We start from the raw sequence: 16,002 nt of genomic DNA on the forward strand, positions 1-16,002 counted from the left end.
GTGCTGACGACATAACACATTCACAACAGTCCTGCAGCTCAACTCTTCCGTAGGAAGAAAAGCAATCTTAGCTACTATTTGTCATAAATTAAATCCAAATAAGATGTCTAAGCAAAGTTTTTAATTTGCAGTGTTTGGTAGATCAAATTTAATTATAACCGAAGATCAACGCGTCTCAAATATCACCTGTCCTATATGTCACTTTAATATAAATTACTTTGTAGCATTGCTATTTTTGAATTTATGTCGCTTTTCAGCAGCAAAGTTTATTCACTAATAACAGTCAAATTGTACATGTACCTTCGTCACTTTATATTATTATAAAGAGATGCATTAAAATGTTTCAGCTTGTCGTGCAACTACAATACAAAAACATTTAATCAGCATTTTTCCATTCTTTTTAAGATTAAAAATATTTAAACATGCTTAAAACAAGATGTACATGAGACGCCAAATTATTAAAATTTTTTTTTTTTTTTTACAAATTACAAAAAAATTGGCAAAATGACCAAAACTCACTAAATTTAAAAATAAGAACTAATTCAAAATATTAATAAAACTATAACAGTAATGATACTAAAATTAATCTGTCTCGCAGAAATGTCCTCATATTTGATTAAACGTTCCAAATTATGCATCTTGCATAATTTTTTTAATTAGTTGTTTTATATTAGTTGTATAAAATTTGTTGCATTGTTATATATGCTGTTTTGATATATTTTTGCAACAGCTTCTAATAAAGAAGCAGGTAAATCTATACAGTTGGCGCTCTCTCCAGGACAGACAGTGAATGACTGTGGTTGTCGGCACAATTAGTCCTAAACAAATGTTATTTGCATTTTTAATTAATTCAGTGACCAAAATACCTTGACAACAAAGATTCTATAATGCTTTAACAACTTCAAAGTCCATTAAATGACACAGCCTTGACTCTGAGGGACAGAAAAAGGCAGCAGTTTTGGCATGTTTACGACTGTCAGGTGAGAGTGAGGAATATTTTAAGCAGGCATGTGTGACACAATCTGGCAGCGTCTTCAAAACTCTTCTCTCTGTCATCCAGACAACCACATACACACACTGTATGTCTCTTTCTAAGTCTCACATCTCAGTTTCCCGTGCCCCAGACTCTCGGAAAGAGGCCCTCACAATTTCATCATTCACTGCATCCTGCCATTGGCCAGACTCCAGCTTAAAAAAAAAAAAACCCTAAGTAAACACAGAACCGCAGACGTTTGCTCCAGCCTGGGGCATGAGGCATGAGAGGAGCCCCTTGTGTTGGATCATACCCCTCAGGTGCAAAGCACTCTACATATTTTGGACCTCTGAGGCCAGAAACATGTCTTGAAATCATTTGCTGAAAAGTTCATATTTTCATGAGGGGGAATATTATTTTTTGAGGTTGGATGTAAAGAGACATGTAAAGAGTAAAAGGTTTTTGGGCTCAATGAAGAACTTGGTATCAGAAATCAAAATACATTTACATTTAATCATTTAGCAGACGCTTTTATCCAAGGCGACGTACAATATGAGAACAATAGAAGCAATGAGACCATCAAGAGTGCAGCAGTATACAAGTGCCATGACAAGTTTCAGTTAGCCCAGCACAGTACACGTAGCTAGGGTTTTTTTTTTTTTTAAATAGATAGAATAGGTGTTAGTATTAGTTGGTCAAGTGCTGGCGAAAAAGACGCGTCTTTAGATGTTTCTTGAAAATGGATAAAGATTCAGCTGTTCGAATTGTGATTGGGAGGTCATTCCACCAGCTGGGCACAGTCCAGGAAAAGGTCCGTGAGAGGGATTTGGTACCTATTTGTGATGGCACCACAAGGTGTCGTTCACTTGCAGAACGCAAGCTTCTGGAGGGTGCATAAGTTTGAACTAGTGAGTTTAGATATATTGGTGCAGTCCTAGTTGTTGTCTTGTAGGCAAACATCAGTACCTTGAATTTGATGCGAGCGGCTATTGGTAGCCAGTGTAACGTGATGAAGAGAGGGGTAACGTGAGCTTTCTTTGGTTCATTAAAGACCACTCTGGCTGCTGCATTCTGGATCAGTTGCAGAGGCTTGATAGTACATGTGGGAAGGCCCGCCAAGAGAGCATTACAATAGTCCAGTCTGGAAAGAACAAGAGCTTGGACGAGGAGTTGTGCGGCATGCTCGGACAGGAAGGGTCTAATCTTCCTAATGTTGTATAAGGCAAATCTGCAGGAACGGGCCGTTGTAGCAATATGGTCTGTGAAGCTTAACTGATCATCGATCACAACTCCAAGGTTCCTGGCCGTCCTGGAAGGAGTTATGGTTGACGAACCCAGCTGTATAGAGAAGTTGTGGTGAAGTGATGGATTGGCTGAGACCACGAGCAGTTCTGTCTTGGCAAGGTTGAGCTGAAGGTGATGGTCTTTCATCCATTCAGAGATGTCACTCAGACAGGCTGCAATGCGGGCAGCTACCGTCGGATCATCTGGTTGGAATGAGAAGTAGAGTTGAGTGTCATCAGCATAGCAGTGATAAGAAAAGCCATGCTTCTGAATGACCGATCCTAATGATGACATGTAGATGGAGAAGAGAAGTGGCCCAAGCACTGAGCCTTGAGGAACCCCAGTAGCAAGAATTTGTGACTTTGAAACCTCACCCCTCCAAAACACCCTGAAGGACCTATCTGAGAGGTAAGATTCGAACCACAGGAGCGCGGTTCCGGAAATGCCCATCCTTCTGAGAGTGGACAGGAGGATCTGATGGTTAACTGTGTCAAAAGCAGCAGACAAGTCCAGTAAGATAACAGTTTGTGGTTTGAGAACATTAAATATATGATGTACTTGTTTAATGCATCCAAACAACAGATTTTATTTAGTGTTGTAGGAATATAAGTTACGTTTTTGGAATATAAGTATTCATTTGTGGCATGATGTTAATATATGTCTTATATGTTAAGTTATATCCATTTTTTTAACATAATCAGTTAACATTAAACTATTCACTGTTTCAATAGTACAGCCACAAGACGTAAAAAATATGTGTTAACATGATTTGTTTTTGTGAAAAATCACTTGCTTTTCTAGGTAAACTTATAGCCAATTTTACAATTATGGTTCCACACAATGCCTAAATCCCTAAACTGACTGTAAAAATATCAACTTTATGAATAATACACGTTTTAACAGAAGAATTAATGTAAGTGCTTTTTTAAAATGATAAATGTTATATTTCTAAAAACAAATCCATTGTAAATACCTTACCGTAATTTCATTTTTTTATTGTAAAGAAAACTAATTATTATTTTGTTAATTAAGATTATGCCACATCATGCAAATAATGTTAACATGATTTTAAATTGAAAACTACATGCTAACCTTTTCTGTGTAAACTTTAAACAATTTTACAACTTTTTAAGTAAGTGTCCCACCATAACCTTTTTTTTTTTTTTTTTTTTTGTGAAGGAAGCAATGTATTTTAAAAAGAAAAAAATATTAAATTATAGAAAAAAAAATTCTAATCAACATGCCACAAAATGCCCTTATCTTGCATATTTCGGTAACACTTTACAATAAGGATAATTAGTTTACATTAATTAATGCATTAACTAACAATGAGCAATACATTTGTTACAGTTTTTATTAATCCTGGTTAACATTTACTAATAAAAAAACAGTTTATTGTTAGTTTATGTTAGATTAAGTCCATTAATTAATATTAACAAATAAAACTTTGAATTTTAATAATGTATTAGTAAATGTTGTAATTTAATATGAACTGAGCTAAATAAATGCGTTACAAGTATTTTTCATTGTTAGTTCATGTTAACTAATATAGTTAATTAATGTTAACAAGTGGAACCTTTTTGGAAAGTGTTACCCTGTAAAATAGAGTGTTATTAATAAATTCCCAATGCAGTAATGCCAGTAAAACATCATTAGCCCCCCCAAAAAACAAAAAAACACACTGCACCCTTCCCATGTCATATGATTGTTTCAAGCGAGATCCCACAGAGCTCGATCCCTGCCACCTTTCCTTTCCGGTGCCACCCCCACCCCAAAAGCAACACATTTCCAAAACTCCACCCCTCCTTCACCTTCCTGGTCAAATTCCATTCACTGCTCTCACGACCACAAGCCCAATCTCAGGCAGGACGTCCCTGAGAACATCAGCAGCTTTTTCTTTGCTCTTGCTCAGCTAAATCTAAAAATGTCCTGGACTCGACCTCTTCTTCTCACCTGTCTCGTTGTTTTGTCCGTCATCACCTGTGAGTAACCGGGCCGTGGTTTACTGTACTGACCAAGGGAAGTGTTGATTTACCAATGTGGGGAACCACAGCTCTAATAGTCCCTCGAAAGGGTGGCAAATCTTTTGGACTTACCTCAACCGTGTTTCCTCTGTTACAGTGTTCTATGGAGCCGACAGTGCTGCTGTCTCAGATAAGGCGGCAGCCAATCCTCAAGGTGACCAAAAATTCAATTCACAATGTTGCTGTAGATCCTTCTCAAGAGTTCTTCCCCCTCATCAATGTTCTTCTTCACTGAAGGTGCACTGAGGAAGGTCTTCATGCCAGAAGCAGATGCCTCCAGCTTCTTCAAACGGCGAGGCAAGAGGGCTGTGAAAACTCAAGATGAGATAAATGGTGAGGCTATTTGTGCTTGTGTAAAACTCAATTCAAGTGCAACCCCTTTAGCAATTGTCAACTACAATGGACAATCCAGAATGTTTGATTTAGACAGAATAACTAAGTACAACTGGGGATTTTATATTATTATTAATAATAATAATAATAATAATAATTTAAAAAAAATGTATATAGGTACACTAGCTTTCAAATGTTTACCGTCAGATTTTGAAAGAAATCACTTATTTTATTCAGCAAGGATGCATTCAACAGACCAAAAGTGACAAAAATTACATTACATTTACAATGTAACAAAAATCAAATCAAATAAATGCTGTTTTTGAACTTCTCTTCATCAAAATAAATCCTGAAAAATGATCAGTTTCCACAATAATATAAAGCCACAAAACTGATAAAAATTCATCTTAGCCTCACAGAAATGAATTAAAATATATGAATAAATGAATAAAATTTCAAATATATTCAACAACAACAAAAAAAAAAAAACAGTTATTTTAAAATATAATATTTCAAATTAAATAAATGCAGTATTAGTGAGCAAAAAAAGACTTACAAAAAACATTACAAAAATATTACTGACCACAAACTTTTAAACAAAACAGTCACAACTTGAAGACTTGCAAAATAAATTTTCATCGATCACATCACTTTTGTGGCTTCTAGGACTTTTTGGTCAGGCTTGCTAGTGTAAAACGGTAATAAATAGCCTTTTTAGTAGCAGCTAGCACTGGCCACACAGGTGCTGCGTCTTCAGCCAGCTGAGGAATGCAAGGACGGCAGACCGCAGCACATAGCAGGAACCACAGGGCAGGCTGGAGAAACCAGCCTTCAGTCTTCAGCTCCTGCCAGTGCTGGAGGAGGGGCTCTGCTGCTGCGGCTTCGACCTGGACTGAGATTGTTAGTTTATGGTTATGGGCTCACCAGAAATTATGTTTGACTCACCTGGGAGAATTCATGACTATGTATTCAAATGGTGAGGTGAAGATCAGGACAAGAGGACTTTCTTTTGTGTGGAACATCCCAAGTGGAATCATAAATAGCTCCTTTTGGACTTCAAATTTAATAAAATTAATTAGTATGCAGCTTTGGTGCTTTATAATTCACTGCTGCTGTCACACCAAATCAGGTGATCCTATTATGTAATATAAACACTGATGTAATAACAAACAACCTTTCTTTATGAATACTATTTAGCACAGTGAAACTGAAAAGATATTATATTTCATAATTCATATCATGAAGTGAGGATAAATTGCATTTAGTTAAAGTATGGTATAATAAAAACTGGTCTGCTTACTATGCTAAAAGTTCTTCTGAATCATTTGTGACCCTGGACCACAAAACCAGTCTTAAGTCGCTGGGGTATATTTGTAGCAATAGCCAAAAATACATTGTATGGGTCAAAATTATCCATTTCTATTTTATGCCAAAAATCATTAGGATATTACCTAAAGATCACGTTCCATGAAGATATTTTGTAAATTTCTTATCGTAAATATATCAAAACGTAATTTTTTATTAGTAATATGCATTGCTAAAAACTTCATTTGGACAACTTTAAAGGCGTTTTTCTCAATATTTAGATTTTTTTTTTTTTGCACCCTCAGATTCCAGATTTTCAAATAGTTGTATCTCAGCCAAATATTGTCCTAGCCTAACAAGCCACACATCACATCAACTTATTTATTCAGATTTCAGATGATGTATGAATCACAATTTCGAAAAATTGACACTTAAGACTGGTTTTGTGGTTCAGGGTCACATTTGTGAACGTTTTCGTACCTTGTTTCGTGTTGTTTGAGCATATTTCTCTTTTTATTTCCCTCTCTTGTTCTTCCTCTCACATTTTATTGTCTTATTAGCTGAACAGAGACAGAGGCTGGCCGCAGATGAGAGAAGGAGGGAGTATCACGAGGAACAGAGGAATGAGTTTGAGAGTTACGCTGAAGAGGAGCATGACGGTGAGAACTCAAATCACTCACCTGGCGGCCATATTGGATCAGGCAGCATTAGTAGCATTCTGAGATCATTCAACACGGAATTATAATATTTCGTTTCGTTTTTTATAAAGCTAATTTATAAAAACGTTTTAAGCACTTTTTGTTCGTTACATTTGTAAGGGGTTTTTTTTTTTTTTAATTAATGACCAAGCGGCAGACAGTGATCAATATGCTTCTCAAATCATCACGACTTGCTTAAAATACAATCTATAGATATAAACAGTTCAAGCATATTACAATGTTAGTTTACATGTTTGAACTATATAAATGTGCGCTTGGTGCATATCTAATCTTTTGTGTGAAGAGTGGAAGCTGAAGCGCGCTTTGCAGGACATGGAGGCGCCAGAGCGGTCACTTGCATTTTGTTCTTGATAGTGGAAACAACTTAAAATATGCCGTAATTTTTGCTTATAAAGGTAAGAGTAATACATCATTCGGAACTGTAAAGGGTCTACTGTTATTTGTGTGCACTCACAATATCAACACAACGTTGTGCATTTAATTAAAATAAATAGGAAAACAGATGCGTTTTAGATGTAATCCATAAAGATGCATTTCTCTCTAAAGGCTCGTCCAATGAGGAGATGGCGAGTCATTTTTCATTATCGTCTAAAATATAAAAATAAAGAAAAGCCTAAAACAGGCCCGATTATATTTTTTTCTGATTTTTATGTTGCTCTGCTCTGAATTCCTTAGAATTTCCTTAAAATTTAAAGGATTTTCTGCAACGCAATTTTGTCTGATATGTGTGGTATTTATTAGCCTATTTTTAATCCATGCAGCAAAACAGCTTTAAAATTACTTTATTGCATTCCAGATGATTTTTAAAGAACTTTTCACTATAAATTTTACTAGAAGCTTGAATGTAAAACATTGTCATGAATTCGTTGTATTCCCATTTGTAAAATAGGCTACAAGTTAATTGTTGTAGTCTAACCCGATCTCATGAAAGTGCGTGTAGCACGATATTCTCTTTCTATTTGACGCAATGTTTATAAGCAAAAATTGACTTTGGCATGCAAAAGACTGATACATTCATTAATGGCATGGCTGGTTCAGTCGACAGAAATACGGGACAAACGGGCCTATAATTTACTGCTGAAATGTTTGCGGGGCAAATCTCAGGACAGTCTGATCGCTCATGGTACGCACAGTGCGTGCAGACACACCTGCAGGCGCTACTGATTCAACACAAGTCACTCAAGAAAACAGGATTATGCATTATCTTAGCTGAACCTTGTAGGGTTTTAAAAAACAGGTTTTCCAAATCTAATTAAGCAAATTATATAAATAAATAAGAACAACGCCCTCGAGACTCTGGTTGAAAATGACTGTTCATTTCAAGGTGTATGTATTGCCTAATAAAAAATAAAAAAAGAAAGAAAGAAAGAAAGAAAGAAAGAAAGAAAAGAATATATAATTAATTAATTAATTAAATATTATATTTAATTTTAATTATATCGGTAACACTTTACAATAAGGTTCATTAGTTAAACATTAGTTTAATGTATTAACTAACATGAACTAACCATGAGCAATACATTTGTTACTGTATTTACTAATCTTCGCTAACATTAGTTAATAAAAATACAGATGTTCATTGTTAGTTCATGTTAGTTCACAGTGCATTAACTAATGTTAACAAGATTTTAATAATGTATTAGTAAATGTTGAAATTAATATTAACAAAGATTAATAAACGCTGTATAAGTGCAGTTTATTATTAGTTAATGTTAACTAATGTAGTTAACTAATGAACCTTATTGTAAAGTGTTACCATTATATCTTTAATTCAATTTAGTTCATGTTTCATGTAATGTTAATAAATACATTTCATGCCAGTTTATGTACTTGCTTTAGTATATTAGTTTGCACATATATGAAGAGTTCATATGCAAAAATCTCTTAAGTGTCATCTGAAATTTTCATCTAAAATTAGCATTTTCATCATGCTCCTGTGTTTAGGTTCAATAATATTACTCTAATGGAGAAGTGTAGGTCCTTTTCTATGCAATTAGAGTGAAATAACTGAACATAACTATAGAAGCCTGATAAAAATGCTAATTTTCGCATATGAACTCTTCATATATATATATATATATATATAATAACTGAAACATTTAATTATATATTTGAATATTTTGTGATAGAATGATTTGTTTCATTTTTTCTGCATCGTTTTATTTCAAGCTGCATTTAATTTCGTATTTCATAAGGTTTTTAATGTTAAGGCATATTTAATTTCAGGTGGTATTTCGTGTATTTAATAAATACATTTATTTCACACCTTATTTAATTATGCTTAAATTTCATTGTTTATTTATTAATTGCAACATTCCATGCCTTATTTCAGAATTTCATTATTTAAAAAAAAAAAATAAATAAAAATAAAAATATATATATATATATATATATATGTGTGTGTGTGTGTGTGTGTGTGTATATACAAATAATTGAAATAATTGTTAGTTTAATTTAAAAAATCTGTCGTTATTTACTATAATATTATATATAGTATATAATATTATTATATAGCATCAAATATTATATCTGGTACTGTGAAGGCCTGTGTGTAATCATCCGAATACACAGTTAAAGCTAAAATTCCTGCATTTTTACTCTGCTCCAGAGCAAGACGAGCGCACCAGAGAAAAGACAGAGCAGTGGAGAGAGTTTCACTACGACGGCCTCGACCCATCTTACGAGTACAACCGACACACGGTGTAAAACAGAGGATAATAACTACAAGAGAACGAGTAGAGAGCTTTACAGTACTTTACAGTAGATTCTGTGAAGGCGTTTTGGCACAATGTCTGCAGTAAACATGCACACAATAGCGCAAAAGAACGTAGCCTTAAATGTGTATTCATGCATGCAGAACGTATGTAATCCATGTATCATAGTTCTTTTAAAAGATGTACATTTATTCATATGTAGGCTTTTATAACCCTTACCGTATGACTAATAACTCGCCAATTGCTATTTTTATGGCTAGTTTAAAATGCATTGTACATTATTTCGTCACGCACTATAATGACACAAGTATTGCACAACTTAATCATTATTAACTCTAACTTCATTTTAAAACTTCATTTTTATTCATTTTGTGCTGGGGTAATGTAAAATGTTACATTTAATACAAACATTTCATGTTGTAAATCTTTGTAACAGCTCTTTTAGTTTGAATCACAATAAGTCCAACAGTAAATCTGGTGTTATCTTTGTCTTTAATGAAAATTTGAAACCATACACTCACCAAAAACACTCACCACAGAACAAATCTACTAAAGAGAAAACACTGCTTACATCATTTCTGCGACCTGAATGAAAGAACCAGCACTCAGCTGCTAAATTCAGAGGGCCAGTATGAAGACCAGGATGACATGCAAGATTTAGAGCAGAAACTGTTTGAAACTCTCACGGTCGTATATCAGTGGACACATCATATCAAAACAGCTTCAGTTAAACTGGAAAACTGCCATGTTTGCGTGAAATTTTAGTCATTTTTGCGTCACTGAAACACAAGATCGGCAAATACAAATGTCCGTCACTGAAGCTGGTACTTTTCATATAGATCTGTGATAAAACAAACACGTTATTGGTCAAGCGTTAATCAATCTCATCATTAGCCACAGTTAAAAGAATAATGACAGTTTACATTACAGTGTCTATATTACATATATTTAATAATAATGTACTATTAATAGTAATTTAAGTGGCAACAGCAATAAATACCTGAATTTACACAAAATATTACAAAGCAACATAATCACTGCAATGTAAAGTGTGACCAAAAGTCATTAAAAAAAAAAAGCAAAGCTTACAAAATAAATCCAAAACATACACAAAATAGTGCTTTTCACCATCATTTTATACCTTCAGAAACATTTGACACACAAATCACTCCAGATTCTTTCACTGATATTAACAAATTGCTGAGCATTTGTGTTTGTTTATACAATATTCACATCCTTCATTCTCTCAGTAATAAATGCCAGATGGATCCGAGCCCAGTCTCATGAAAATGCGTATAAATAGTACGCCAAATAAAAACAAAAACTCGTGGTATTGATATGCAAAAATGGACTTTGGCGTACATATGATATGAACGTGTTTGGCGTGCATATAATATGCAGTTTTCGCGTGCATATGATACGAAATTTGTTGCCGTGCATATGATACGCCGTTTTCGCATCTACACTGTAAAAAAAGTTCCGTAAAATTTACGGTAAAAAAAACAGCAACTGCGGTTGCCGGAATTCTACCGTAAAATATACGGTAGCAACATTTTACGTTTTTAACTTAATTTTACAGTTAAATACTGTAATTTCATTAACTGATATAATGTTAATATACCAACCTATTGAAGTACTGAAATCTGTTTTGTACCTTTGAAATACACTGATAACCACCAAATGCAGAAGGTGATGAGAAAGTGACATGATGAACCAAAGCCCATCACAAGCAGCTTTTAAATAATAACATATATAGAAGGTGCACAGTGTCATTCACACAAGCACTAAACACCATCATGGTGAGACTCATTAAACTGAAATATGCAATAAACATTAATTTAACAACATTAGATGTAACTTACAACCCTAATAAACATAACTGATAAGAAACAAACTAAGAAGAAACCTAGTTATTTCAAAGAAAAAACATCGAATTCAAACAAAATTTGAAATGCAACGCAGGGAATTCTGGGAACGTCAATTTACGGTTTTTCCCTGTACATTTTACATTCTTTTTCACTTCCAAAAGCGGTATTTCACCGTAAAATTGTCTGAAATGTCTATTACAGTTTTTCACCGTATATATTAGGGAAACTTACCGTTAACCATTTAACAGTTTTTTACCGTTAAAATCACGGTCATTTTTTACAATGTACCCCACAACCCTAATCCTACCCATCGCGTAGCATATACACGCCAATTTTTGCGTATCAATACCACAAGTTTTCATTTTTATTTGGCGTACTATTTATATGCATTTTGAAGAGATCAGGTTGCGCATCCAGGACCGAATTTCAAGTTTATACGTATTGGATGACAATAAACGTGGCTATTGGTTTAAAGCCTGTATTTATTACATCAATTTCTGTAAATCTCACATCATTTATCGTTTGGTTCTTCAAAACAGCAGCAGGTTGAAATAAAGCAGCAAAACGTTACGAGAACTCTTTAATGAATGAAAATCGTTTTATCTACACCTTTTTGTCTTCTATTAAGACTCAAAGCAGATGTTCTTCATCTCAAGGTTCGTAATCTCCATTCAACAACCGCATAAAACAGTCCCCTGAATTTCACGCAGGCTGCTATTTTTGAATCTGTCTGGTTTCATAGCACGCCATTGGCTTTCCAGAAAGGAAAACTGGTTTGAACCAGCGACTGTGGACAATGGAAGTTACCGTTAAATAGGAGAAAACACGTCTTTCCACAAAGTGCAAAAGTTAAGTAAGCAGTCTGACAGGAAGTGATGTCATTTGGAGCCAGTGATGATGGTAGTGATTTTAAAGAACTTTTCACTATAAATTTTACGGGTAGCTTGAATGTAAAACATTGTCATGAATTAGTTGTATTCGTAAAATTCGTAAAAAATTCATTTGTAAAATAGGCTACAAGTTAATTGTTGTAGTCTAACCCGATCTCATGAAAGTGCGTGTAGCACGATATTCTCTTTCTATTTGACGCAATGTTTATAAGCAGAAATTGACTTTGACATGCAAAAGACTGATACATTTATTATTAATGGCATGGCTGGTTCAGTCGACAGAAATACGGGACAAACGGGCCTATAATTTACTGCTGAAATGTTTGCGGGGCAAATCTCAGGACAGTCTGATCGCTCATGGTACGCACAGTGCGTGCAGACACACCTGCAGGCGCTACTGATTCAACACAAGTCACTCAAGAAAACAGGATTATGCATTACCTTAGCTGAACCTTGTAGGGTTTTAAAAAACAGGTTTTCCAAATCTAATTAAGCAAATTATATAAATAAATAAGAACAATGCCCTCGAGACTCTGGTTGAAAATGACTGTTCATTTCAAGGTGTATGTATTGCCTAATAAAAAATTTTAAAAAAGAAAGAAAGAAAGAAAGAAAGAAAAGAATATATAATTAATTAATTAAATATTATATTTAATTTTAATTATATCTTTAATTCAATTTAGTTCAGGATATTTTTCATGTTTCATGTAATGTTAATAAATACATTTCATGCCAGTTTATGTACTCGCTTTAGTATATTAGTTTGCACATATATGAAGAGTTCATATGCAAAAATCTCTTAAGTGTCATCTGAAATTTTCATCTAAAATGAGCATTTTCATCATGCTCCTGTGTTTAGGTTCAATAATATTACTCTAATGGAGAAGTGTAGGTCCTTTTCTATGCAATTAGAGTGAAATAACTGAACATAAATATAGGAGCCTGATAAAAATGCTAATTTTAGAAGAAAATTTCAGAGAATTTTGCATATGAACTCTTCATATATATATATATATATATATATATATATATATATATATATATACATACAGGTGCTGGTCATATAATTAGAATATCATCAAAAGTTGATTTATTTCACTAATTCCATTCAAAAGTGAAACTTGTATATTATATTCATTCATTACACACAGACTGATATATTTCAAATGTTTATTTCTTTTAATTTTGATGATTAGAGCTTACAGCTCATGAAAGTCAAAAATCAGTATCTCAAAATATTAGAATATTACTTAAGACCAATACAAAGAAAGGATTTTTAGAAATCTTGGCCAACTGAAAAGTATGAGCATGTACAGCACTCAATACTTAGTTGGGGCTCCTTTTGCCTGAATTACTGCAGCAATGTGGCGTGGCATGGAGTCGATCAGTCTGTGGCACTGCTCAGGTGTTATGAGAGCCCAGGTTGCTCTGATAGTGGCCTTCAGCTCATCTGCATTGTTGGGTCTGGTGTCTCTCATCTTCCTCTTGACAATACCCCATAAATTCTCTATGGGGTTAAGGTCAGGCGAGTTTGCTGGCCAATCAAGCACAGTATCACTATGGTCATTGAACCAGCTTTTGGTACCTTTGGCAGTGTGGGCAGGTGCCATGTCCTGCTGGAAAATGAAATCAGCATCTCCATAAAGCTTGTCAACAGAAGGAAGCATGAAGTGCTCTAAAATTTCCTGGTAGATGGCTGCGTTGACTGTGGACTTCAGAAAACACAGTAGACCAACACCAGCAGATGACATGGCAGCCCAAATCATCACAGACTGTGGAAACTTAACACTGGACTACAAGCAACATGGATTCTGTGCCTCTCCACTCTTCCTTCAGACTCTGGGACCTTGATTTCCAAATGAAATATAAAATTTACTTTCATCTGAAAAGAGGACTTTGGACCACTGAGCAACAGTCCAGTTCTTTTTCTCCACAGCCCAGGTAAGATGCTTCTGACGTTGTCGCTGGTTCAGAAGTGGCTTGGTAGCCCTTTTCCTGAAGACGTCTGAGCGTGGTGACTCTTGATGCACTGACTCCAGCTTCAGTTCTCTCCTTGTGAAGCTCTCCCAAGTGTTTGAATCGGCTTTGCTTGACTGTATTCTCAAGCTTGCGGTCATCCCTGTTGCTTGTGCACCTTTTCCTACCCAAATTCTTCCTTCCAGTCAACTTTGCATTTAATATGCTTTGATACAGCACTCTGTAAACAGCCACACCTTTCAGTAATGACCTTCTGTGACTTACCCTCTTTGTGGAGGGTGTCAATGTTCGTCTTCTGGATCATTGCCAAGTCAGCAGTCTTCTCCATTATTGTGGTTTCAAAGAACAAGAGATACCCAGAATTTATACTGTAGGGATGGTCATTTATTCAAACTCAAATGTAAATATTCTAATATTTTGAGATACTGATTTTTGACTTTCATGAGCTGTAAGCTCTAATCATCAAAATTAAAAGAAATAAACATTTGAAATATCACTCTGTGTGTAATGAATGAATATAATATACAAGTTTCACTTTTTGAATGGAATTAGTGAAATAAATCAACTTTTTGATGATATTCTAATTATATGACCAGCACCTGAATATATATATATATATATATATATATATATATATATATATATATATATATATATATATATAATAACTGAAACATTTCATTATATATTTGAATATTTTGTGATATTATGATTTGTTTCATTTTTCTGCATCGTTTTATTTCAAGGTGCATTTAATTTCGTATTTCATAAGGTTTTTAATGTTAAGGCATATTTAATTTCAGGTGGTATTTCGTGTATTTAATAAATACATTTATTTCACACCTTATTTAATTATGCTTACATTTCATTGTTTATTTATTAATTGCAACATTCCATGCCTTATTTCAGAATTTCATTATTTAAAAAAATAAATTATATATATATATATATATATATATATATATATATATATATATATATATATATATATATATATACACAAATAATTGTTAGTTTAATTTAAAAATCTGTCATTATTTACTATAATATTGTTTTAATATCTTGCATATACTTTTCAAAATAGGGTCTACTGAGAAAAAATAAATAAATACACTAGGCCTATTTTACACAATAAATGCCATTGCTATGTGAGAGAAACTGCCTAATATATAAATAGCCTATATAGAATTTATGATTTCTCATTTGTGGCAATACAAAACTGATAGCATGTAATAAAGCTATATTTAAATATGTATGTCTTTATGTCTGTAGCCTACAGTAGCTATACTTGCCAATCATGCACATGGTCATGTTAGTGCAGTATAGCATCAAATATTATATCTGGTACTGTGAAGGCCTGTGTGTAATCATCCGAATACACAGTTAAAGCTAAAATTCCTGCATTTTTACTCTGCTCCAGAGCAAGACGAGCGCACCAGAGAAAAGACAGAGCAGTGGAGAGAGTTTCACTACGACGGCCTCGACCCATCTTACGAGTACAACCGACACACGGTGTAAAACAGAGGATAATAACTACAAGAGAACGGGTAGAGAGCTTTACAGTACTTTACAGTAAATTCTGTGAAGGCGTTTCGGCACAATGTCTGCAGTAAACATGCACACAATAGCGCAAAAGAACGTAGCCTTAAATGTGTATTCATGCATGCAGAACGTATGTAATCCATGTATCATAGTTCTTTTAAAAGATGTACATTTATTCATATGTAGGCTTTTATAATCCTTACCGTATGACTAAACTCGTCAATTGCTATTTTTATGGCTAGTTTAAAATGCATTGTACATTATTTCGTCACACACTATAATGACACAAGTATTGCACAACTTAATCATTATTAACTCTAACTTCATTTTAAAACTTCATTTTTATTCATTTTGTGCTGGGGTAATGTAAAGT

At 34.0% G+C, this 16,002-nt stretch overlaps 1 protein-coding gene across 2 annotated transcripts; it reads left to right on the forward strand.

Annotated features, from left to right (window-relative positions):
• The first annotated feature begins 4,105 nt into the window (after positions 1-4,105).
• On the forward strand, positions 4,106-15,897 carry ucmab (upper zone of growth plate and cartilage matrix associated b). 2 transcript variants are annotated; one of them, XM_058766752.1, is made up of 6 exons: positions 4,106-4,239; positions 4,379-4,435; positions 4,519-4,614; positions 6,480-6,578; positions 9,247-9,373; positions 15,508-15,897. In XM_058766752.1, exons 1-5 carry the CDS (start codon positions 4,182-4,184, stop codon positions 9,342-9,344), a joined length of 408 nt encoding a protein of 135 aa, XP_058622735.1. In that variant the 5' UTR covers positions 4,106-4,181; the 3' UTR covers positions 9,345-9,373; positions 15,508-15,897. The 2 variants fall into 2 exon arrangements, with proteins under 2 accessions (XP_058622735.1, XP_058622734.1); XM_058766751.1 differs by lacking the exon at positions 15,508-15,897 and having other exon boundaries at positions 9,247-11,531.
• The last annotated feature ends 105 nt before the right edge of the window (positions 15,898-16,002 follow it).

Source organism: Onychostoma macrolepis, chromosome 25 (assembly GCF_012432095.1).
Source record: "Onychostoma macrolepis isolate SWU-2019 chromosome 25, ASM1243209v1, whole genome shotgun sequence".
Lineage (NCBI taxonomy): Eukaryota > Metazoa > Chordata > Actinopteri > Cypriniformes > Cyprinidae > Onychostoma > Onychostoma macrolepis.